Here is a 23853-nt window from a genome sequence, read left to right as displayed (position 1 = left end):
TTGGAGGGCTTTAACTTCTGCTATAGCGGACTTCTCAAAACAATTGGGATTTGTCCCTCTGCACTTCTGCAGATTTGGCATCACGGCTGCTATAATAACACTTCAATAAAATCGCATTTACATAGGAGACTCCGTCTGATTGCAACTAGGTTAATTAGCCGTGCTGCTAACGTTAGCACATAGAAGTAAAGACAACCACAATGCCGTCTGTAACCTATGATGAACACAGTGTACTCGGGAGTTTAAGGCCATTGTGGTTATGTATTGATATCTGGCACAGCGGGCCAAAGTCCTTTCTAACGGGGTCTTCTCTTGAAATCTGAGGGAAAACATGAGGCGCACAAAGATATATCCAATTGGTTCTGCTCTGCCAAATTCTGTATCCCCGAAACAATGTGTTCCCCATTTGTCTGTGGGGTCGCGGGGTTTTCTTTTTAACCATTGTTACATTATTTTTTTCTTTCACTTAATCTAGATTATCAACACGGTTTTGCAAAGTACCATACCGAAAGAAGTCGATTTGCAACTGGAAAAACGCTTATTCCTAGGATATACTACTTTGGTCTCAGAACTGTCTTGATCATTTGAAATAGCAATTAAAAACAGCAATTATAGTCTACATATTGCTATTTTAATTTCCTTACGTGAAATGGACACGTAACGTGCATTCACTTAACGTCTGCGTTGAGTGAATGCATGCGCGTTCCCGCGATGCCAACAACTGGGATACTCATTTGTTTTGGGGATACAAAATTTCTAACCACACGTCTTTGTCAGCGCTGACATTTTACTGTGACACGACAAAAAGCAATCTCGGCCGTAACCGACAGTTAGGAAATCTTTGGTTTAGATTATGTTTTTATTTGGTCAATACGACTCTGAGTCAGTTATTAATCTGTTAATCACAGTCTTAATATTCCACAGGCGATTACCACCGTTTAAATGTGCCAGCCATCTGCTCTCCAATTTAGACCCACCTGCCACGACACGCCAGTCATTACCAGTAATTTTGCGCTGCTGAAATCTGGCTGTATCACGTTTGAATCAAAGCACGACTAACATTTACAAACAACCCCAGGCCCATTGCTGTTACGCTCCGTGTTATTTGTCATTATAACATTATTTCTAAATTTCACTGTTAGATCATGATGACTGTTTTCTTTTACCTATCCAGCTACTGAAGACTCTGAGAAGACTGGGGGAGCTTCCCATGACTGTGGACATACTCGTGGTAAGGATTCATTCATTCAGAGTAGCTGGCTTGTTATATTCAGTGAGCCGACAACAAAACTGGAGGTCCACACAGCAGTTCGATGCAACATAAAAAATCCTTTACTTCACAATTCACACTCCCGTAAAGCTGTCAACTGTCGTAAAACACCAAAACATGGTACTCACATACACATTTTCCCCCTCCTATATAAATTTCTAATACAAAGACGTGAACAGTGCTCAGTTACCATAACTCAGTCGGAGGCTAACACACCTGAGAGGAACAGACCTAGGTATGGAAAGAGGTTTCAAAGTCCTTAAGGTAGGCAGGGCGAGTCCGTACCTGTGTAGACCGACCCTCAGCATTGACGACTGGTTCTGGCTCCTGGGGCTCAGGTGGAAGGTCGGGTGCAGGCTGTACTGGTGATGGCTCAGACCAGCCGGTTGCTGTAGTGGAATGTGGAGGAGACTCAGGTGTATTAACTGGAGGAGGTGCAGGCACTTTCCTGAGGCAGCTGGTGTACCAACGTGTGTGACTTGCAGGCGCTCAGACCAGAATGTGCTTATTTTATTGATTCACTGGGGCTGACAGGTTTGCAACCAGTCTGACACCTGAATGCAAGGCTTCTTTGCCCTGCATGCATTGTCAAAGCATTGCTTCATCTCCCTCTGGCTACTAGCCATGGCCTGTTTTGCTTTGGTCCGCTGAGCTCTGTGTGCTGCCATGACCCGAGCCCTGAGCCTATCCCACGGGAGCTCCATCTTATGTCCCAACATTAGGGATGCCGGAGAGGTGCTAGTGGTAGAATGCTGACTCGCCCTATAGTGCATCAGCGTTTTGATTTGGGGCAGTCTGGAACGTGTACCCCTGGACCAGGTTTGCTCTAATACCATTCTTAAGAGTCTGATTAAAACGCTCTACCCCTCCATTGGCCTGAGGGTGAAAGTGGGCAGTGTGGAGGTGCTAAATGCCTCTGCTGCGGAGGTAGGAAGAGAATTCTGTGGAGAATAGCTGCGGCCCATTGTCAGTGGTAATGGACAGGGATAGACTCCATCTTGCAAACAAGCTGTCAGTGACACTGATAATGGCCCTAGTGGTGACTGTTCCCACCGGAACAACCTCTGGCCACTTTGAATGGAGGTTGTACACCACCACCAAGAACTGCTGATGATGAGGGACCCCTCGCCCATGTACTTCGCCACAGATGTCCAACTGGACATGGTCCCAGGGGTGGGCTTGCCATGCTAAAGTTTGTAAGGGCGGTGTGGCTGGCGGTCCAGATTTGCTGCTGAGGAGGCATGCAGTGCAATCCCTGACCAACGCTTCAATATCACGATCAATGCCTGGCCACAACACCAAGTCTCTGCATCACTGTTTGAGCTTCACTATGCCCAAGTGACCCTCGTACGCCATGGTTAAAACACGCGCACGCAGGCCACTCAGGTCCACAGTGCAAAGACCCTGAGAGACACAGAGATCTTCCCAGCAGGAGAGCTCGTGTTTGATTCTAGCATAAGGTGCCAGTTCGGCAGGCACTTGTGATGGCCATCTGGCAGGTATGTACGTGCAGAGCTTTGCTAGTATAGGGTCCCGTTCCGATGCCTGTTTGAGCTCATCCAATGCGATAACTGACTGGAGGGGCATGTACAACATTTGTATGAACCGTCCTCCGGTGAAACAGTCATAGTAGGGGCATCAATAGAGCGGGAGAGGAGGTCTGATACCACGTTATCCCTCCCCGGAGTGAACTTCAGCACATAGTTATACTGTCTGAGGCAGTCAGCCCACCTGTGTAGTCACAAGGACTTGTGACCTGAGCCTGAAGCTGACAGCAGCATGATGAGTACCCGGTGGTTGGTCCGGAGCATGAACTGACGTCTGTACAGGTAAAGATGCCATCGTTCACACGCCCAGATGCAAGCCAGTGCCTCCTGTTCACCCACTGTGTAGCATTGCTCTGTGGGAGTCAGGGCCCTGGAGGCAAAGGCCACAGGTCTCTCAATGCCGTGCTGCTCCTGAGAGAGTACGGCCCCCACTGCTCTGGCAGAGGCATCGAAGGTGACCATAGTAGGGCACGATGGGACAAAATGAGCCAGCACAGGTGTAGTGGCGAATTGGTTCTTTACCCTGCAGATTGCTTCCGAACATGGTGCTGTCCAGGTCCATGGCACGTCTTTCCTGTGGAGCTGGCAGAGGGGCACTGTGGTCTGGGAATACGAAGGCAGAAAACGGAGGTAATAGGCCATCATACCTAAGAATGAGGCCACCTGGGAGGCTGACGCTGGCTCCGGGATGCGGTGGATGGCCTCAACGTTCGACATGAGGGGAGAAATGCCCCTAGCTGAGACACAAAACCCCATGAACTCAACATGCGGTGCTGAAAAGGTGCACTTTCCACTGTTCAGGGTCAGGTTGTGGCGCAGCAGGGCACTGAATACTGTGGAAATGCTCGTCATGAGTGTGTTGGTCCATGCCATGGACGACTATGTCATCCAGGTACACTGCCACCCCAGGTATTCGGGCGAGGACAGTGGACATGATCTTTTGGAAGCAGCTGGGGGCAGAGCTTAGACCAAAAGGCATGCGCGTGTACCTGAACACGCCAGCATGCGTTACAAATGCTGTAAGATCCCTGCTGTCAGAGTGCAGAGGCACCTGCAAATATCCTTGCCATAAGTCGAGCTTTGTGAAAATTGTGGAACCGTGGAATAGGGTGGTAAGCTCCTCAGCTGTGGGCAAGGGATATTTATCTGGGATGATAGCCTTGTTGACAGCTTGGAGATCCACACATATCCTGATCCCCCCCAGATTTCCTTTTGGCAATGACTTGGTTAGAAATCCAGGGAGTGGTATCAACCAACTCAGTGATGGTGTCATCCAACAGTGATTGAAGCTCTTTCATGACCCCCTCATGCAGTGCCAGAGGGCTCTGATGTAAGGGCTGGATGATGGGGCTCACATCATCCCTCACCAAGGGCTTGTGTGTAAAAGTTCTGAGACAGCCCAGTCCATCAAAGAGTGCAGGCCATTTCTGCTGCCATGTGATGGTGACCTGAAGTATAGCCGCCCCATTGTCGTCATGCAGGGAGAAGCCCAACCCAGTGAAGAGGTCACGGCCTAGGATGTTAGCGCCCCTCATGGAGATGAATGTGAAGGATGGCAGGTGAGTGGTGCCGTAATGCACAGGGAGCTGGAGAGTGCCTACTGCTGTGATCTTAGAGCTGCCATAGCCACACAGGTCAGTGGAGGATGGTTTAAGTGGCATATGAGAAAAAAACTGATTATAAGTGTTAAGGTTGAGCATCGAAACTGCAGCACCAGTGTCCAGTAGTAGAGGTAAGCCTACTTCCCCTAGCTGCACTGTGCAGGATTTGAATGCAACATGGTAGCTGATAACATGCCGAATCGGAGTGTGGTCAAGTGGGTTCGCTGGAGACTTGGCATGAACAGTGATACTAGCAGAGGCTGAGCGGCCCATTTTGGCAAAATGGTTACATGTGTTACAGTTCTTGCATCTCTGTCCCTGAGCCAGGCAGCAGTTCAGCACCCTAGTATTGTGAGCGCTAGCCCCACAATTGCCACAACACCGCCTGTTAAGTTGCCTGTGTGTCTGCTGCACGAGAATGTCACTGTCCGAATCCACGCTATGTGCCGAGGAGGACATGACCAGCGCTGGCTGGAGCTGCTGCGTGAGGGCAGGGGATGGCTGCTGTGTGCGCGGCAGGTTGCTAGTTAACATAGAGGTGCATTCTAGTACTGACTCGACCTGGAGCACGATTTTGACAGCATCCTAAAGTGACAAATCATCTGATTCCGAAAGCAGTTTCTCCCTCATCTTGTCACACAACATCCCACAAATTAGCTGGTCTCTGACCATTTCATCCCGCAGCTCACCGTAACTGCAGTGACCCACTAGCTCCCTCAGGTTAGCCTTGTAGCTTGTGACTGACTCACCAGGCAGCTGGGCTCTTTTCCTCAGGTGGTATCGGCCTTGCAGGACCCGCTGCTTACCAACGAAACGGTTGTGGAGCAACCGGACAAGGTCTACGTAGGAGGCAACTGGGGAAACGGTTCTTGAAATTGCTTTACATATCCTCTGTCCCTCCTGGCTGAGGCAGTGGCAGAGTATTGCTGTCTTCCGCTTGTCGGTAATGTCGGAAAAGTTCATAGCGTCCAGATAAGTCTCAAAACTATTCAACCAGGCAGTTCACGAGACTGGAGGGTTCGCCAGGCACAGCCAAGAATGGTGTCGGTGGCGTTAGATTAAACTCAGCCATCTCTTGTCGCCAGTGTTATATTCAGTGAGCCGACAACAAAACTGGAGGTCCACACAATAATTTGATGCAACATAAAAAAAATCCTTTACTTCCAACCCAGTCTCACTGCAGTTCGTGAAATAGTCACGACTGATTCGTGTACGTGAACACTAATTTTCCTTTTTTTTTCGTGACACTCAGCACGACTTTCAAACTCGCTGAGGATCAGGGGTAGGCTAACGTAGCCTTCCGCCATGGAAACTAACCCTAACTCTAACAGTTAATCACAACATTTTGTCCTTGTTTTCATTTCTTTATTTCATTTTTATTTCTTTAATTTTATCAGTCCGGTGGGCGGGCCGGACAGGATCCGTCGCATATCGACTGGTGGATTTTAAAGACATCTTTAAGATTTCTCAACACAAAAACACTTAAGTGTCCTTGATACCTCAACAATATGACAGGCTAGTGTTACGCCCATCCGTTTTCATTATTTCTCCTTCGATTCTGAGAAGTCACGCTTGTTTTGGTCAGTTTCAATAGCGGAAGACTATGTTAAGCTACCCATGATCCTCAGCGAGTTTGAAAGTCATGCTGAGTGTCCCAAAAAAATGGAAAATTCATGTCGATGTACACAAATCAATAAATTAAATGTCGTGACTATTTCATGAACTGCCGTGAGACTGGGTAGTTACTTTACAACGCACACTCCTGTAAAGCTGTCAACGGTCGTAAAACACCAAAACACGGTACTCGCATACACAACATGGCTCTTTGCCCAAATCGTAAGGTATTTACCACTATGCCACTCTGACACTGCTACCACTCCGGGTAGCGTGGCTGTCTATTCCATTGCCTACCAATATGGGGATCATCGGATTCAATCCCTGTATTACCTCCATCTTGGTCGGGCGCTGCACTGACGCCTCCTCTGGTCGGTCGGGGTGCCTGTTCAGGGGGGAGGGGGAACTGGGGGGAATAGTGTGATCCTCCCACGCGGTCATATGCTGGGATCAGTTTCTGAAGAGCGTGAATAAAACGCTGTCCTCTTGGTAAAAGCCGGTGAAATGTTCCTGACCTCCAAGCTGCTCCTGTGGAGCTGTTGGAGACCGTGAGCTTTGCAAGCGAAAAAAATGAAATTTTTTTTTAAAAAATTTTAAAAAAGAGTGACGCAGGGTGTTCCTTAAGAAGGTACATGGATAATTTTGCATGGACAGAAAAATGTTTAAAGGAAAATAATGTAATGGACTATATGGGCACAATTCTTCACCTTAATCAGTTGACGTTATGTGTTAGGGGAGATGACGGATTATAATGGGCAGGTAGTAGAGGAGCTAATGGACTCAAAAGGAGTTTGTTTAAATATTGGGCAAGGTACTAGGTTCAATTTTAGAAATGGAAGAGTGTCGCTATAGATCTAACTTTTGTTTCTAGTAAACTAGCTCCTGCCTGTAATTGGGAAGCATTGACAAATAACATTATTGGCAGGGATCATTATCCAATTGTAAGCAAGCTTGATATGAATAATATGGTTCAGCTAGATGGTATCATGAGATGGAATTTTGGTAAGGCACATTGGGAATCATTTACTAATATTTCTAATTCAGAGATTGGTAAGATTGATATGTCAGGAAATATTGATGGAAAAAATGAACCTATTACTTCAGCTATAATTAAAGGTGCAACTCAAGCAAAATGGGGAAAAAATTGGTAGGCCTAATAAGTGTGTTAAGATGGTACCATGGTGGAATGAAGAATGCTCTAAAGCAAAGAGCAAACAGGTTGTGTTGGAGAGGATTCTGTTCAAATATTGGGAGGACAACACTGTTAGATAAAGTATGGGGAATGATTAAAAAGATGAGGGGAATCAGACAGGAAAGAAATCTACCTGTGTTGCAAAATGGAGGGGAACATGCTTTTGATAATATGGAAAAGGCAGAAATGTTAGCCAAGACCTTTGTTAAAGTCCATAGTTCAGATGATTTAACAGAAGAAGGTAAGATCAAGAGGCAGCAAATGTTAGAGGAACACCCTTATGTGTATGAGAAAAGAAATGTATCTTGGAGTCTAAATTAAGTGATTTTGCATTAGGAAGGCTGTTGGAGCTGTACAATAAGATCTGGGAGAAAGGCAAGCTTCCAATAGTGTGGAAAGAGGCTGTCATTGTTCCTGTCAAAAAATCTGGGAAAGACCCCACCACTCCAGTTAGTTATAGGCCTATAGCTTTGACATCACACGCATGCAAATTATGGAAAGGATGGTTACAGAAAGGTTGACGTATTACATAGAAAAGACTGAATTGATAACTTCATGTCAGAGTGGGTTTAGAAGAGGGCGTAGTACTTTAGATTTATTGTTATGCCTGGAGTCTGACATCAAGAAAGGTCAAGTAAATAAAGAGTGTGTTGTAGCCATTTTCTTTGACGTGTAAAAGGCTTATGACATGATGTGGAAGGAAGGACGCTTAATAAAACTGGATATTATGGGTGTTTGAGGTAAAGTATATAATTGGATTAGGGACTTTTTATTTGGCCGTGCAATTCGAGTTCGTGTCGGGAACTCATTTTCAAAGAGATATATAGTTGAGAATGGAACCCCTCAGGGTGGTGTGATTAGTCCTCTTCTGTTCTTCATTGTGACAAATGACATATATAAGAAGGTAGGTCCAGATTTTGCTAAGTCACTTTTTGCAGATGATGCTGCACTTTGGAAAAGGGGTAGGAATATAAAATATGTTGTGGGAAAAGTTCAGGAGGCAGTTATAGAAGTTGAAAACTGGTCTCTGGCATGGGGGTTTAAGTTATCAGTAGAAAAATCAGAAACTGCATTTTTTTTTTACAAGGAAAAGGGTAGAAGAAGATGTTTAAAACTCTATCGCCAAGGATTAAGGAAAAATTAAAGCATTTAAATTCCTTGGGCTGTGGGTGGATGAGAGGGTCACATGGAAAAATCACATTGATCAAATAGAAGATAAATGTAAAAAAGTTTTGAATGTTATGAGATGCTTGGCAGGCACTATGTGGGGGGCTGATACAGTTGCTTTAAGGAGCATTTATACAGCTTTAATTAGATCAGTCATAGATTATGGTTTTATTGTGTTTGGTTCAGCTGCATGTACTTCTTTAAAAAGGCTAGACCGAATCCAGGCTCAAGCATTAGGGTTGTGTTGTAGAGCAGTCAAGTCTACACCAGTGTCAGCACTTCAGGTAGAAGTTGAAGAAATGCCTCATTATTTAAGGAGGAGACAGTTAATGGCTAATTACTGGGCAACTCTGCAAGGACATAAAGAGTCACATCCTACAAAACAGATTTTAGATATGAGTTGGGAAAGTAACAATCTGAAACAGTGTTTTGTTGGTATCTCAGATATATGTAAGGAATTTGGAATCAAAGACTGGAATATTAGTCAAACTGTTTTAATATCAGCTGTTCCACCATGGTTACTACCTCAACCAGTAGTAAATTTCTCTATATTGGCTCATTTACACTTAAAAAGAAATACAGTCAATGTGCAGAATTATGTGAACACTGTTATACGTGAAATATATGAATAATGTATACATATATTTACTGATGGATCCAAAAATCCAGAGAATGGAAACATCGGTTGTGCATTTCTTGTACCTGAGTTAAAAGTCAGAATGAAAAAGTGAGCGAGAGATCACTTAGCGGTGTATGCAGTAGAAATGTTGGCTATCTCATTATCTCTGCGGTGGGTAGAAGAAATTCAACCGAGGTGAGTTTTAATTTGCTCAGACTCCAGTGCAGCCTTAAATAGCTTCAAAAATACATCTTCAAACTGTCGACAAGATTCTCCATGAAATATTACAGCTATTATACGGGATTGTTAGATTGGGAATAGATGCTCAGTTTATGTGGATACCAGCTCATGTAGGTATTAGGGGAAATGAAACAGTGGACCTCCTGGCCAAAAACGGATTGAAAGCAAGTCGGGCCGTTCCGCATCCTGGAGACCAGGAACAAGCACTTTGTCATGGAAGTCGGCAACAGGCCAGTGCATTTCAGTGGATTGCCTCAAACCGGCTCACCTTGACATGGACCGACCTGTTGGACTTGCCCAGCCCCCATGACGGGGGCACCCTCCTACCCTGCCCCCACCCCCCAATAAGGCCCCTAAGGTTCCTCCACCCCCCGCTCTACCCCCACGCCGTCGCAGGGTCCTTAAAGCCCCTCCTGTAGGCACCCCGGCCTCTGCACCTGTTCGGCGAAGCTGTTGTGGCCAGGCCATCCGCCCCCCTCCACGATGACTTTTTTTATTATGGTGAATTCTGGGGGGACGTATGTAGCGGACTATATGGGCACAATTCACCATAATCGGTTGACGTTTTGTGTTAGGTAGACACGGGCCCTTTAAGAAAGGGTTTCAGGGTTGACAGGGTGGAGCTACGATGAGGATTGTTGGAGCAGCGCCATGTTGCTCGCATTGTGATTTTGTACAGAAGAATAAATGTCACACGTGTTCGTGTAGTCAATGAGAGAAATTGTCCGTCTCTACTTTCCTGCAATTTCCACAATAAGGACATTAAGCATTTCTTTATTCATGCTCAATAATCCAGGTAATAAAATCAAAGAAAGAGGTGTCCAGATGGTGCGGCGGTCTATTCTGTTGCCTACCAACACGAGGCTCGCTGGTTTGAATCCCCGTGTTACCTCTGGCTTGGTTGGGTGTCCCTACAAACACGTGGGGTGGGAAGCCGAATGTGGGTATGTGTCCTGGTTGCTGCACTATCGCCTCCTCTGGTCGGTCGGTCGGTCGGTAGTCTGCAGTCCTCCCCAGATCAGCAGAGGGGGTGGAGCAGTGACCAGGACGGCTCGGAAGAGTGGGGTAATTGGCCGAGGAGAAGGGGGGAAAAATGAAATAAAAAAAAATCAAAGAAAGTTGAATCAGTTCATCTGGACACAACGTTTATTGACAGATACGTTTCATCACTCATCTAAGTGACCTCTTCAGTCTAAACTGACTGCAGGTGTCCCCACCCTTACAAACAATAGTTGTATAACGACTGAAACCAACGATCAGTTTCACATGCAAATATGAGCATGACCATTAACTAGAGTTTCAGTGGCCATGTGTACTATTCACAGAGGATTTGGGAATGGTTGCAGTTACAGCATTGTAAGATAGCGACAGATGTACTCTTAGAATGGGATGAGGATGTGCACATCCTTGATAGGGAGGAATGCTGGTTTTGAACGGGGAGTCAAAGAGGCCATCTATATGAAGAGGGAACGACCATCCTTGAACCGGGAGGAGGGGCTTAAGTGTACATCTGTCGCCATCTTACAGTGCTGTTTGATGAAGTGATTCAACTTTCTTTTGACATTAAGCATGGTGTATTTGCATAGGTACATATCAGTCATCCAGGAATATACTACATCAAAAGAAGGTTAGAACAGATGCTGGACCATCACTGGAGATTTTAAAACATTTCAGAATTGAAGAATCCAATTGGATGAACAGCATAACCTTTTCAAATCTAGAAGTGATGGTCCAGTTCTTACTTTGATTTGACATTAATCAGGGGACAAACATTTTGAACATAACTGTTAAGTTTGAATATGTAAGAAAGCCATATTCTTTATATATCACTGTTTTATCACTTGTACAGCATGTATTAATCAGCATATATCACTGTTTTCTTTGCTGTCCATTTTTCTAATATGAGGATGACAGTACTCTATATAGCTTGCCATAACAGGAAGCAATGCCAGGAAGCAATGCCTGGATTAGTGTCGTCACAAAGTCAGGATGCTCTACTGTCAAGGATGCTGATGGCATAGTCACATCTGATCCTGTGCAGGTGAACAAGGCATTCCAGTCCTTTTATGTAGACCTGTACGCCTCTGAGGTTACTCCAGATGCAGCCAAGCATAAAGATTTTCTAGACAATCTCGTACTACCTCGTCTCACAGAAGAGGAATCTGCCTCACTGAACTCTCCTGTCACTCTGGATGAGTTGAAGGAGGCGGTTAAGGCTATGCGCAGAGGCAAATCGCCTGGGTGTGATGGCATCCCCCCCGAATTCTATTTAACTTTTTGGGAAGTTCTGGGTCCACACCTTCTCAACATGATATTGTTTTCTATTGATGAAGGGTCTCTCGCAAGGGATGTGAATATTGCTATTATTTCATTATTATTGAAGAAAGGCAAAGATCCCACTGAATGTGGCAATTATAGACCTCTTTCTCTGCTCAATGCTGATAAGATTTACGCTAAAACTTTAACAGGCCGCCTCCAAAATTATATGCTTAAGTTAGTACACTGCGACCAGACTGGGTTTATCAGAACAAGGCTGGCCTCTGACAATGTCAGACGTTTGCTCCACATTATTGACAAAGCTTCTAGCATTAGAACGCCTGCTGCTTTGCTGTCACTTGATGCTCTTAAAGCTTTTGACCGCCTTGAGTGGTCTTTTCTCTGGTCTGTGCTGGCTGCCATGGGTATCGGTGATCCCTTTATTAATATGATCAGGGTGATGTATGCTAACCCTACTGCTAGAGTTCTTACCGGGAAGACTTCTTCACCCTTGTTTGATATAGCCAGGGGCTCCAGGCAGGGTTGTCCCCTTAGCCCCCTGTTGTTTGCGCTCTCACTGGAACCCCTAGCACAGACTATTAGGCAGTCTGATCTCGTTGCTCCCCTCGTGCTCAATGGTACCTCTCACCTTATTTCGTTATACGCGGACGATTGTCTCCTGTATGTAGCCGATGCCCCCAAATCAATTCCTCCTCTCCTGGATATTTTTGACCAATTTAGTTCCTTATCGGGTTACAGAATTAATTGGACCAAATCAGCGTTATTGCCCCTGAACGAGGCCATGCGGTCGGCCGTACTTCCCCCACTTGTTCCGATTGTAAGCCACTTCAAATATTTAGGGATTGACATCTTTCCGTCTCTGACAGTCACAACAAAATCTAACTTCGACTTGACCTTTAAGAAGGTCTCTGAGGACATGATTAGATGGGCTTCAATGCCCAATTCCATTCATGCTAGGGTTTCCATCGTCAAGATGAATATATTGCCGCGGGTTAATTTTGTTAGCTCTATGCTCCCTCTTCCGCCCCCTCCTCGGTACTGGGATAAACTCCATTCAGCGATTACCAAATTCATCTGGAAGAACAAGCCTCCTCGCCTCAAACGCACGACCATGAATCGTAACAGATCAGATGGTGGCGTTGCGTTCCCTAACTTAAAGTATTACTGTTGGGCCTACACCTTGCGTTCACTTACGACCTGGCTCGATCCTGGTGCAGAGGAACTTGGTTCACCCCATACGACTAGCAGATTTACTGTTTTCTAATATTTCTACTGCCCAGTGTAGGAAACGATTTCGCCCCATCATATCACACCTGGTTGCGGTCTGGAGATCTGTGGAGTCGGCATGTAAGATCACCGCTAAGTGGAACGTTTGCTCTCCTATATTTTACAACCAAGGTCTCCTAGTTGATCGTCGTCCTATCCCGCATAATAGCTGGTCCAGTAGGGGTGTACACTCTCTTGGTAATCTGTGTGATGACCGTGGTCTGCGCTCTTTTGAGGATCTCAGGAATCAATATGATTTACCGGCCTGGTCTTTTTTTTTTCTATCTTCAGTTGAGGGCTTCCATGAAGGCTCACGGGGTGCCGTGGCTCTCTTCTCTCCCAGTGCATCCACTTTATAGAATAATTAATGAAAAGGTTAGTACTAGGGGTTTAGTTTCTGTGCTGTATGGCTTTATCCTGGAAAGAACATACGAACCCCTTACGCTGGACACAATTTGGAGAACAGATGTGCCCGATCTGGATACTGAGTTCTGTTGGGAGACGGTGTGGTCTAGTGTTCTCTTAGCGTCTAGGAATCCAGATCATCAGCAGATACACTATAATTTTATACATCGGACATATCGCACCCCACGACAGAGGTTTTGTATGAAACCTGCTGATAGCCCAAACTGTACACTTTGTTCGCTGAATGTGGTTGGAACCTTCTTTCATATGGTCTGGGAATGTCCAAGGGTGAAAGGGTTTTGGGAAATGGTTGCTGATAAATTGTCCCAATTTTTGTCGATTACTGTACCCGCTGAGCCTGCGGTATTACTTCTCAATGACTTCTCTGCATTACATGTACCACAAATCAAGCAGTGCATATTGCTTGCGGGACTCACAGCAGCCAAGAAGATGGTTGCTATGCGTTGGAAAGCTCCAGATGATTTGTCATCTCGTCATTGGTCCCTCTTATATCTGGACATTGTATATTTGGAGCTCTCGACAGCAAGGATCCATGGAGCAAGGGCTGGAACTATAGACATGTGGAATTCTGTGGCCGCTGAGTTGAAGAACTTTATTGACTGAACACTGACCGAGTACTGTATGCTGTTTCTTTTTTGCAATTTTTTCTGTAGTTTTTTTTTTCTTTTCCTTTTTTTTTCTCGTTTGTGGGTGGGTTTTTGTTTGCATTATTGTTCATTTGTGTGTCTTGTTTAAAAAATGATAAAATAAAAAATATTTGATCACAAAAAAAAACAAAGTCAGGATGCTCACTTCTTTTTTAGGAGGGGTCAGTATCAGCCTGGCACAGCAGCAGAGCCTTGCTTCCTACGCTGTAATGACACATTAAGTGCAGTCACTGCAAAACCGTCAGTCTTTATAGATGTAGATAATACACCGAATCCTTTCAACCAAATATGACACAGAGGGCATTTTGCACAGCTCATTACCATTAGTGTCACCACATTACCCCCCGTCAAAGTGAAGGTTGTCCTCAAATGTAAAAAAAAAAAAAAGTAATAATGACACATTTTATTTGTATATTTCAAGAGCTCCAGGACACAAATATCAGATTAGAGTAAAAGAATCAAAGAGGAGCTAAAACAACACAAAACATATTCCTTACAAATATGCCTTTAAACTGTTTTTTTAACTATTAGCAGTGCATGTGCACTGTTTGAATTTTATTTCAAGTGACATATGCACACACAAAAAAAAAACCATGAAAAAGCAACCGAGATCACAAGCAAGGTTACTGCCAGAGTTTGCCATGGCGTAGTTAAAGACCACAAGTGTAAACTGTCAGGATGGTACTTACTAACTACTGAAGTATAGCTAGCGTAGATGACTAATGCAACTTATTCTTTTCCAACATTTTCTGCCCCTCTAAATATGTATATACTGTCACCATTAGCCTAATTGAATTTAACAAAACATCAGAATCAAGCAGCACGGTGGCGCAGTGGTTAGTGTGGTCACCTCACAGCAAGAAGGTCCTGGGTTCGAGCCCCGGGGTAGTCCAACCTTGGGGGTCGTCCCGAGCCGTCCTCTGTGTGGAGTTTGCATGTTCTCCCCGTGTCTGCGTGGGTTTCCTCAGGGTGCTGCGGTTTCCTCCCACAGTCCAAAGACGTGTAGGTCAGGTGAATCGGCCATACTAAATTGTCCCTAGGTCTGAATGTGTGTGTGTGTGTGTGTGTGTGTGTGTGTGTGTGTGTGTGTGTGTGTGTGTGTGGGCCCTGTGATGGCTTGGCAGCCTGTCCAGGGTGTCTCCCCGCCTGCCACCCAATGACTGCTGGGATAGGCTCCAGCATCCCTGCGACCCTGAGAGCAGGGTAAGCGGTTTGGATAATGGATGGATGGAATGGATCAGAATCAAGTTAATTGGCCATGTAAGTTTGCACACACATGAAATTTGACTCTGGTTTGTGGCTCTCTCAGTGTACTTAACATAGAATAACAACACTACCGTCATCAAATATAAAGGCAAAATCAGAGCGAAACATGTACCTGTCCCATTAAACTAGGATGAGAGTACAAAGAAACCTAGCATGGACATTGGAGGAAAACAACTTGCTGATTAGACACTATTTTATTTCCTCATTCTCTCACAGGAAACTGGAGTGGGCAAAACCGTGAATTCTCTTAGAAAGCATGAACTGGTTGGCGAGATGGCAAAAAACTTGGTTGCTAAATGGAAGAAACTGGTTCCTCAATCAGCTGACAGGTAAGATGCATCGACATCTCAGTGATATCACTGACTGTGTCTTATCCAGAGTGACTTACAGTAGCCAAAATTCTGTGCTCGATGGTGTTTTAAGCCCCCAACGTACTCTTCAAGGCAGCGCTGCATGGAAGGCACTCCCCGCCCCCAACAGTTTCATCCAATCACAGCACTGGCTAGGGTTACGGTCAGCGCCAGTGCTGTGATTGCCTGAAACTGTAGGAGGTGGGGAGTGCCTTCCATGCAGCGCTGCCTGGAAGAGTACGTTAGGGGCTTAAAACACCATCGAAGCAATTGTGTTGTGTCCTGGCAGCTTTTCCCCTTTAACCAGGACTTCTCTATCAAAACAGGTAATTTTAGGGTAACAGGAATATGTATCACATCTCTGGTCAGGGGTGGCATGGTGGTGCAGTGGTTAGCACGGTCGCCTCACAGCAAGAAGGTCCTGGGTTTGAGCCCTGGGGTAGTCCAACCTTGGGGGTCATCCCAGGTCATCCTCTGTGTGGAGTTGGCATGTTCTCCCCGTGTCTGTGTGGGTTTCATCCGGGTGCTCCGGTTTCCTTCCACAGTCCAAAGACATGTAGGTCAGGGGAATCAGCCATATTAAATTGTCTCTAGGTATGAATGTGGTGTTGGCCCTGTGATGGATTGGCGGCCTGTCCAGGGTGTTTCCCTGCCTGCCGTCCAATGACTGCTGGGATAGGCTCCAGTATCCCACAACCCTGAGCAGGATAAGCAGTTTGGATAATGGATGGATGGATCTCTGGTCAGAGCAAGTGCCCTACATCTTCTACCTTTGTCCTCCAGTGGCTTGTAATGATGATTGTCTGGGAGAATGGTTTCTAACTCTGTGCCATATTTCCGTCCAGACAAACAAAAGACATATTTAAACCTGAACTTTAGCTGTTGATGTAGTGTTTGTTGGTAAAAGGTATTTACAAGCTTGTTCTGATCCAGGGATGGGCAACATGATCCAGAAAGGGCCGATGTGGGTGCAGGTCGTTGTTCCAACCAAGCAGTTACACACCTGAGTCTACAAATCAAGGTCCTTAGCAAAGACTATTGGTTGACTAATAGAATCAGGTGTGTAACTGCTTGGTTGGAGCAAAGACCTGCACCCACACCAGCCCTTTCTGGATCAGGTTGCCCATCCCTGTAAGCCACCACAACTTTGATTCTTCTTCAAACTCTTCACTACCTGCCTTTTTCATCTGCATCTGGCTGCTGTGGTGAACACAAAATGAAACGCATCCTTTTGTTTTTCAGGAACGAACTTCCTGTCAGAAACTGTTATAGTGAGCAAAGGCATTTGTGATTTAGAAATTCATTGATAAGATGTAGTGTTAAATACAGCAAAGATGGGCATCTGGGTAGTGTAGCAGTCTATCCCGTTGCCTACCAACATGGGGATCGCCGGTTTGAATCCCCGTGTTCCCTCCGGCTTAGTCGGGCAACCCTACAGACACAATTGGCGGTGTTTGTGGGTGGGAAGCCGAATGTGGGTATGTGTCCTGGTCACTGCACTAGCTCCTTCTCTGGTTGGTCCGAGCTCCCTGTTCGGGGGGGAAGGGGGAACTGGGGGGAATAGCGTGATCCTCCCATGTGCTACATGCCCCCGGTGAAACTCCTCACTGTCAGGTGAAAAGAATTGGCTGGCGACCCCACATGTATCGGAGGCGATGTGGTAGTCTGCAGCCCTCCTCAGATTGGCAGAGGGGGTTCAGCAGCGACTAGGACAGCTTGGAAAATAGGGTAATTGGCCGAGGAACAATTGGGGAGAAAAGGGCCCCCCCCCCCAAAAAAAAGATATGGCAAAGATGGAACATATCAAAAAGAAACATTTGTTTGCATGTACAGCTTTAGAATTGTATCGTGAAGCAAAACTTTGAAGTCATTCTATTGGTAAAGAGTCTCTTTCATGTGTAGAGATGATTGGATTATATCACCAAAAACCTCAAGGAGAAAATTTTAGAGATGTGTTGAATTAGCTTCCTCTGAAGAAATTGAAATAGTTGATCTCCTCAGTAATGGATGGATGGATAATCTTTACTGTATCCTCAAGGAAACAAAAAAATTCCTTCATTTGCTGCATCCGTTCACTTTCCCCAGTTTGCAATTTCAAGTTTTCAGGGACTTCCAGTTGTCGATACTGATGCAGTTACTGCATGGGACTGATATGTAAAAGACCCTTTTAGATCACCCTGTTGTCTCTTATAATAATAGACTTGACAGACCATCACTTATTACTGGTGTTCACTCGTCTTTAACGGTTTTAGCTGTTTGTATTTCCTAAGCAAGTTAATTTTTGGTCGGAATTGACTACAACGTAAATGCAGTGAGTCATTGCAATTGTAGTCCATTTACACTTACTTAATTTAGCTATGCAGACCACCCCAATAATCATTAAAATTAAGAAAACCTGAGTTACATGACGCGTGTTTTAAATCCCACTGACCCTCTGTTGTGGTCGGTCTCCACAAGCTTGCTCTGCGTAACTGTAAACTGGTCTCTGAAATGATCTGAAAATCTGATTTACTGATCCCTCCGTCTCCTCCTCCACAGACCCAGCAACAGCCATGCCAGAGAGGCACCAAGGTCACACACACACTCCCGGGGTACAGAGGCAAACATTGGAGGAGGCCGCAGACACACCCGGGAACCCTCACCCGAGGAGGAGCACTCTTACATGGAGGAAGAGGAGGAGGAGGAGATGATGATGGAGGATAGAAGCTACCATGAAACATACTCCCTGTCGCCTCCACAGCACCAGCACTACAGCAGCCCTCCGCATGGAGGGGGCTACCAGTCTGAGGAGTACGAGAGCCCCGAGCCCAGCCCCTCTCCCGCTCCTCTTTCTCCTCCTCGCAAAGAGGCCCGACACACCAAGCTGCACAAAGAACCCAGCAGGAACCAGCACCACGGTTCCCAGGGTGACCGGGACAGAGACGAGGAACGACGGCAACACCACGTGCAGAAGAATAGCCATCGAGAAGGAGGCGGAGAAGGAGGAGGTGGTGGTGGTGGTGGAAAGACACGTGTTGCAGAAAGAGAGACACAGCAAAACAGTGTGGCGCACAAGGCGGTCAAGCACAGTCGTCACTCCACCCCACAGGAGAACAGGAAGGAGAAGGAGGAGAAGAAGAAAGGAGGGAGTGATGGTGAGTGTGTGGTTTTTTGGGGGATTTTGTACAAAGTTGTTTGTACGTTTATGGGGAGTGGTGTGTGTGTGTGTGCGTGTGTTGAAATGGTGTAAGACTTTGGTTGCATCAACATTGATGCTGGGTTGCCATAGTGAAATCAACAGTTTATTAAAATAAGCCATTGAACTGCATGTTTAAGTTACACTATGTTACTGTATCCAGTTGATTGACTGTCAGGTTAAATCACACAGTTGCATTTTAATCTTACTCGCATGCTCATTTCAAAGGCATACTTTACAAGAAAGGAATTCTACATCAGCAGAAAACAAAGAGATGGAAAATACTTGTGCTTTTTGGGGGGGGTGTCAAGTAACATCTGTTGAACCTGTTTGGTAAATTGTTCACAATTTTTAAGTTTTGTGTGTAGATAAAAATGTTTTGCCCATGATTTATGCCTGGAATGTTGCCATCTGAGCAGAAGTCCCCAACATGCATTCTGTCTACTGTTAATTTCCATCCATTGTAATTACAAGAATACTAATCTTATGTATAAATTCCATATATAAGCAGGATATGCTAACTTGTACAAACAACCTTATCCTGCAAAACACCATACGGGCCTCAGCCTGCCTCGTTGATCACCGATCTGGCGGCTTTCCGGGACATTGTGAAAATTTTCACGAGTGTTTTTCTTTGGGAAATGCCTTTAGACAGAACTTACCTTACTTTTAGCACTTTGGAGCAAGGGTATTGCGGTGGGGAATGAGATGTAAAGAGATACTTTCATGCTGTTTTTGAGCTCATTTTTAACACGGGTGGTTTGAATTACAACCGAAAGGTGGGTGTGGTTTTATGATTTCAAAGCTATTGGCTACTGAAATTCAGGGCGGTCGTGTGGGTGTGGCTGGGTGGGCTAAACCGCTTGCCGTAGAAAAACGAGAAATTGACTGGTGACAGCCCCCTTCCTGCTCTGTTGCCACTTTACAAAAAAAAAATGGCGAGCGGCGAGACCCCCGACAGCAGCTTTGACATTGAGGATGTGGAAGACGATTCCTCTTTCTAAGTGGAAGTTGACTACTCGCCTCACGAATGGTTGATGCTAGATCCAACGGGGTGTAGGCACGGAAGTAGAGGTGATTGGTTGTTGCGTCGGCCAATAGACAGCGCGGAACCTCGAAGCGCACTGACTGCCAGACCGACAGACAGAGCAATAGTTGGGGCAAATTAAGTTAACGTTAGTTAGCTAGCGATAGCAATAGCGATAGGGTTAGGGTTACAGTACGATCTGGCAATGTTAAGGTTAGTTGTAAGCTAGCCAGCTAAATGTTTCAGTACGCGTCGTTTGTTTCAAGTTAGTGCTCTTCGAGGTTCCGCGCTGTCTATTGGCCGACGCAGCAACCAATCACGTCTACTTCCGCGCCTACACCCCGTTGGAGCTAGTGTAAACTACTAATAAGAGACGTTAGTCCCTAGCTAACGGGTCTGACCCTTTAGCCGAGCGATTAGTGACGTCGCCTTGTGGTAAAGTACACCCCGTATCGAATCCTGCACCGGTTACATTGGTGGCAGCGGTGTGATCGGGAAGTGTGCAGATCCTCAGAAGTCTCTTCGGAGCGCGGGAATAAAGCGCGAGGGCGCGCTTCGGGGGAGGGTGACGACTGTAAACTACTAATAAGACACGTTAGCCCCTAGCTAACGGCTCTGACCCTTTAGCCGAGCGGTTTAGTGATGTCGCCTTGTGGTGCAGTACACCCCGTATCGAATCCCGCACCGGGCATAAATATAACTGGTTACACAAGCATCAACCCTCACGAATATGTTGCTCAGCCAATACAGCCGTATTCCTTCGAGCCAAAAGGGTGCGTCTCCATTTTTTATAGCGTCCCGCTACGGACATGCCCTCTATGCTAATTATAATTCGTGACGCGGCAAATTACCACATTTTCGCCAACTGGAAATCAGTTACTTGGCCGCCGATAGGCGCCCGGGTAGCGTAGCGGTCTATTCCGTTGCCAACCAACACGGGATCGTTGGGACGAATCCCCGCGTTACCTCTGGCTTGGTCGGGCGTCCCGACAGACACAATTGTCCGTTTCTGCGGGTGGGAAGTCGGATGTGGGTATGTGTCCTGGTCGCTGCACTAGCGCCTCCTCTGGTCGGTCGGGGCGCCCCCGGATCGGCAGAGAAGAGGTGGAGCAGTGAACGGGACGGCTCAAAAAGAGCAGGGTAATTGGCCAGATACAAATTGGGGGAAAAATGGGGAAAAAAAAAAAATCTAAAAACAAAAAACTTGGCCGCCGATATCTCTCGTCTGGCCATAAATGTGATTTTAGGGCGACCATTGGTCTCATCGATCACATCCACACTCCTTACGTCGATTAACAACAGGGAAAGTCGGATTTTGATGCTAATATCTCTTTAGACTTTTCAGGTAAAGCTGCAATTCAAGATAGATGTCCTTGATACTTTCTAATGCTGGCATATTGAAGACAAGCTGATCCACATTGCAAACACTTTTGTAGTTGAAATGGAAATACCCATTGAAATGCGTCGAATCTCATATGCCCTTTGTGACACGTTTGAACGAATCGGTTCAATATTTCTGTCTCTTGTCTATGTTTACAGAGACTGACGATTGCCCTTAATTTCTCATTACAGCATATCACTCAAGGCTTTGCTGTTGTGTCAGGGTTATATTGACCCTCATAAAAAGAAGTGAGCTTGCTGACTTTGACTTTTGACACGATGAACTGAGGCGCTTGTTCCTGTTCAGACAAGCTAGGGTGATGGCATTGTTTAAAGCTACAATCCTGAAGATTTACATGCATGCAAATGTCCTTTTATTTAAGACAATAGCTTGTCTATGAATATCCAGGGTGTCTCCCCGCCTGCAGCCCAATGACTGCTGGGATAGGCTCGAGCATCCCCGTGACCCTGATCAGGATAAGCGGCTCGGATAATGGATGGATGGATGAATATCCTATTCTTTTTTCCCTTTTTTTGCTCATTTTAATGGTTAGTGTCTGGTAAGACTTGCCCATAAAAAATTATATGGTGCATAGGGTTTTACATCTTCACCACAGCAGCAAGGTTGTTGTGGCCTACCGGCAAATATGGCAGAACAAGCTCATAGAAGATTTTGGTCACGGGATGTCCGGGTGGCGTAGTGGTCTATTCCATTGCCTACCAACACGGGGATCATCGGTTTGAATCCCCATGTTAGCTCCGGCTTTGTTGGGCGTCCCTACAGACAGAATTGGCTGTGTGTGGGGGGAATAGCATGATCCCCCCGCGTGCTACATCCCCCTGGCAAAACGTCTCACTGTTAGGTGAAAAGAAGCAGCTGGCAACGCCACATGTATCGGAGGAGGCATGTGGTAGTCTGCAGCCCTCCCCAGATTGGCAGAGTGGGTGGAGCAGCGACCGGGACGGCTCGGAAAAGTGGGGTAATTGGCCAGATACAATTGGGGAGAAAAGGGGGAACCCCCCCCCCAAAAAAGAAAAAGACTTCGGTCAACAGGATACTATCACATTATGAACTAAAACTTAGATTCAACCATGTTATTTTCTTTTGGGGTAGGGAAAGTGCTATTACCACAGAACTGGTAACTCCATTTCTGGTTCTCTAGGAGTCAGAGTGGTCAATTACCAGTAACATTTTGTATCAAATAATTAAACGGAAATTAAGTTAAGTTTGGCTAGACAAATAACCTGACCAATTCAAAGGTCCACCTCTTAAGTTATCTATATCCCATAATGTTTTCCTTTGTGTAACCAGGGCGACCACAGGTGCCTAAGGAATCTGCAGCTGAGGAAGAGGAGGAAGACTTTGAGGTCCCCACCATGTCCTTTGAGTCCTTCCTCACGTACGACGCTCCGATGCCCGTTAAGAAGAAGAAGAAGCCAAGCTCTTCATCATCGTCACATAGCCGGCCATTGCATCCCCCCTCCTCATCCTCCTCGTCCACCTCTTCATCCTCCCGCCACACCCGTGTCCCTCCACCTGCGGCCTCATCCTCTTCTTCATCTTCCTCATCCTCAAAGGCTGCCAAGGCCAATGGAACCAAGAGCACCAAGAGTACTAAGAGCACCAAGAGCAACAAGAGGAGTGAGCCATCCTCTACGTCAGCGCCAAGTGCCCCAGTGTCAGAGAAACGAAGGAGGGTAAGACCAGCAGGAATGAGCTTTAATTATTTCTATTCAACAGAACAGCCTGTGGTAAGGGGTGACATGGTGGCTTAGTTTGCATCATCATCATCGAGATTTTTACATGATGTTGATGTGTAGCGCTATATCTGCTTTACATATGCAAAAATACGATGTTTAAGAATCCATCTGAGGTTAATCACATTGAACTCTTTAGTAATGTAAAGTATAATATCAAACCGAAACTAGTTTTCAAATAATACGCCTTTCAAACATTTCACACTGTATTTTGTGAGACGTTTTAAGCAATCGATTCTCATCATCATTAATTCAAACAATAAAATTATTTGTTTATTTGGGGGGGGGGGTTTTCTCCCTTTTTCTCCTCAATTGTACTCGTCCAATTACCTCAGTGTTCTGACGCATCCCAGTTACTGCTCCACCCCCTCTGCCGATCCGGGGAGGGCTGCAGACTACCACATGTCTACTCCGATACATGTGGAGTCGCCAACCGCTTCTTTTCACCTGACAGTGAGGAGTTTAGCCAGGGGGATGTAGCGCGTGGGAGGATCACGCTATTCCCCCCAGTCCCCCCCGAACAGATGCCCCGACAGACCAGAGGAGACGCTAGTGCAGCGACCAGGACACGTACCCACATCCAGCTTCCCACCCGCAGACACGGCCAATTGTGTCTGTAGGGACGCCTGACCAAGCCGGAGGTAACACGGGGATTCGACCCAGCGATCCCCGTGTTGGTAGGCAAAGCAATAGACTGCTACACTTCTCGGGGCTCCTGTGGCTTTAACTTGAACGTCTGATGGGACCTACTTGTGAATACTCTCCCCTGAGCCTGATGTAGTACACCCGAGTGACTTCTGCCCCGAAGTTCTTGGATATGTGGATGGAAAGATGCTGCAAATTGGAGAACCGAGCGATCCTTAAAACCGGGGACACGGGAAAAAGATGCTGAAGTGGAAGGGATATAAATTCATGGTGCACTATTGCAAAGCAGATGTCTGTATATATCCACGTGTAATAGACACACACACACACATACACACACGCACATACAAGACAAAAATTAAGTGCAATGGGTTGGAATTTTCTCC

General features: G+C 46.0%; 1 protein-coding gene across 1 annotated transcript in view; it reads left to right on the top strand.

Moving 5' to 3' along the window:
* eloa (elongin A) overlaps positions 1-23853 on the top strand; it is a 37226-nt gene that overhangs the window by 697 nt on the left and 12676 nt on the right. Inside the window, exons 2-5 of the mRNA XM_056298496.1 lie at positions 1175-1231; positions 15349-15461; positions 18021-18616; positions 22377-22762. Coding sequence (XP_056154471.1) covers positions 1175-1231; positions 15349-15461; positions 18021-18616; positions 22377-22762 — 1152 coding nt within the window. The remainder of the gene's footprint in view (positions 1-1174; positions 1232-15348; positions 15462-18020; positions 18617-22376; positions 22763-23853) is intronic.

The sequence above is a fragment of the Lampris incognitus genome, chromosome 18, assembly GCF_029633865.1.
Source record: "Lampris incognitus isolate fLamInc1 chromosome 18, fLamInc1.hap2, whole genome shotgun sequence".
In the NCBI taxonomy this organism is placed as follows: Eukaryota; Metazoa; Chordata; class Actinopteri; order Lampriformes; family Lampridae; genus Lampris; species Lampris incognitus.
The sequence above is the reverse complement of the archived record's forward strand: the minus strand, read 5'-3'. Positions and strand labels throughout refer to the sequence as shown.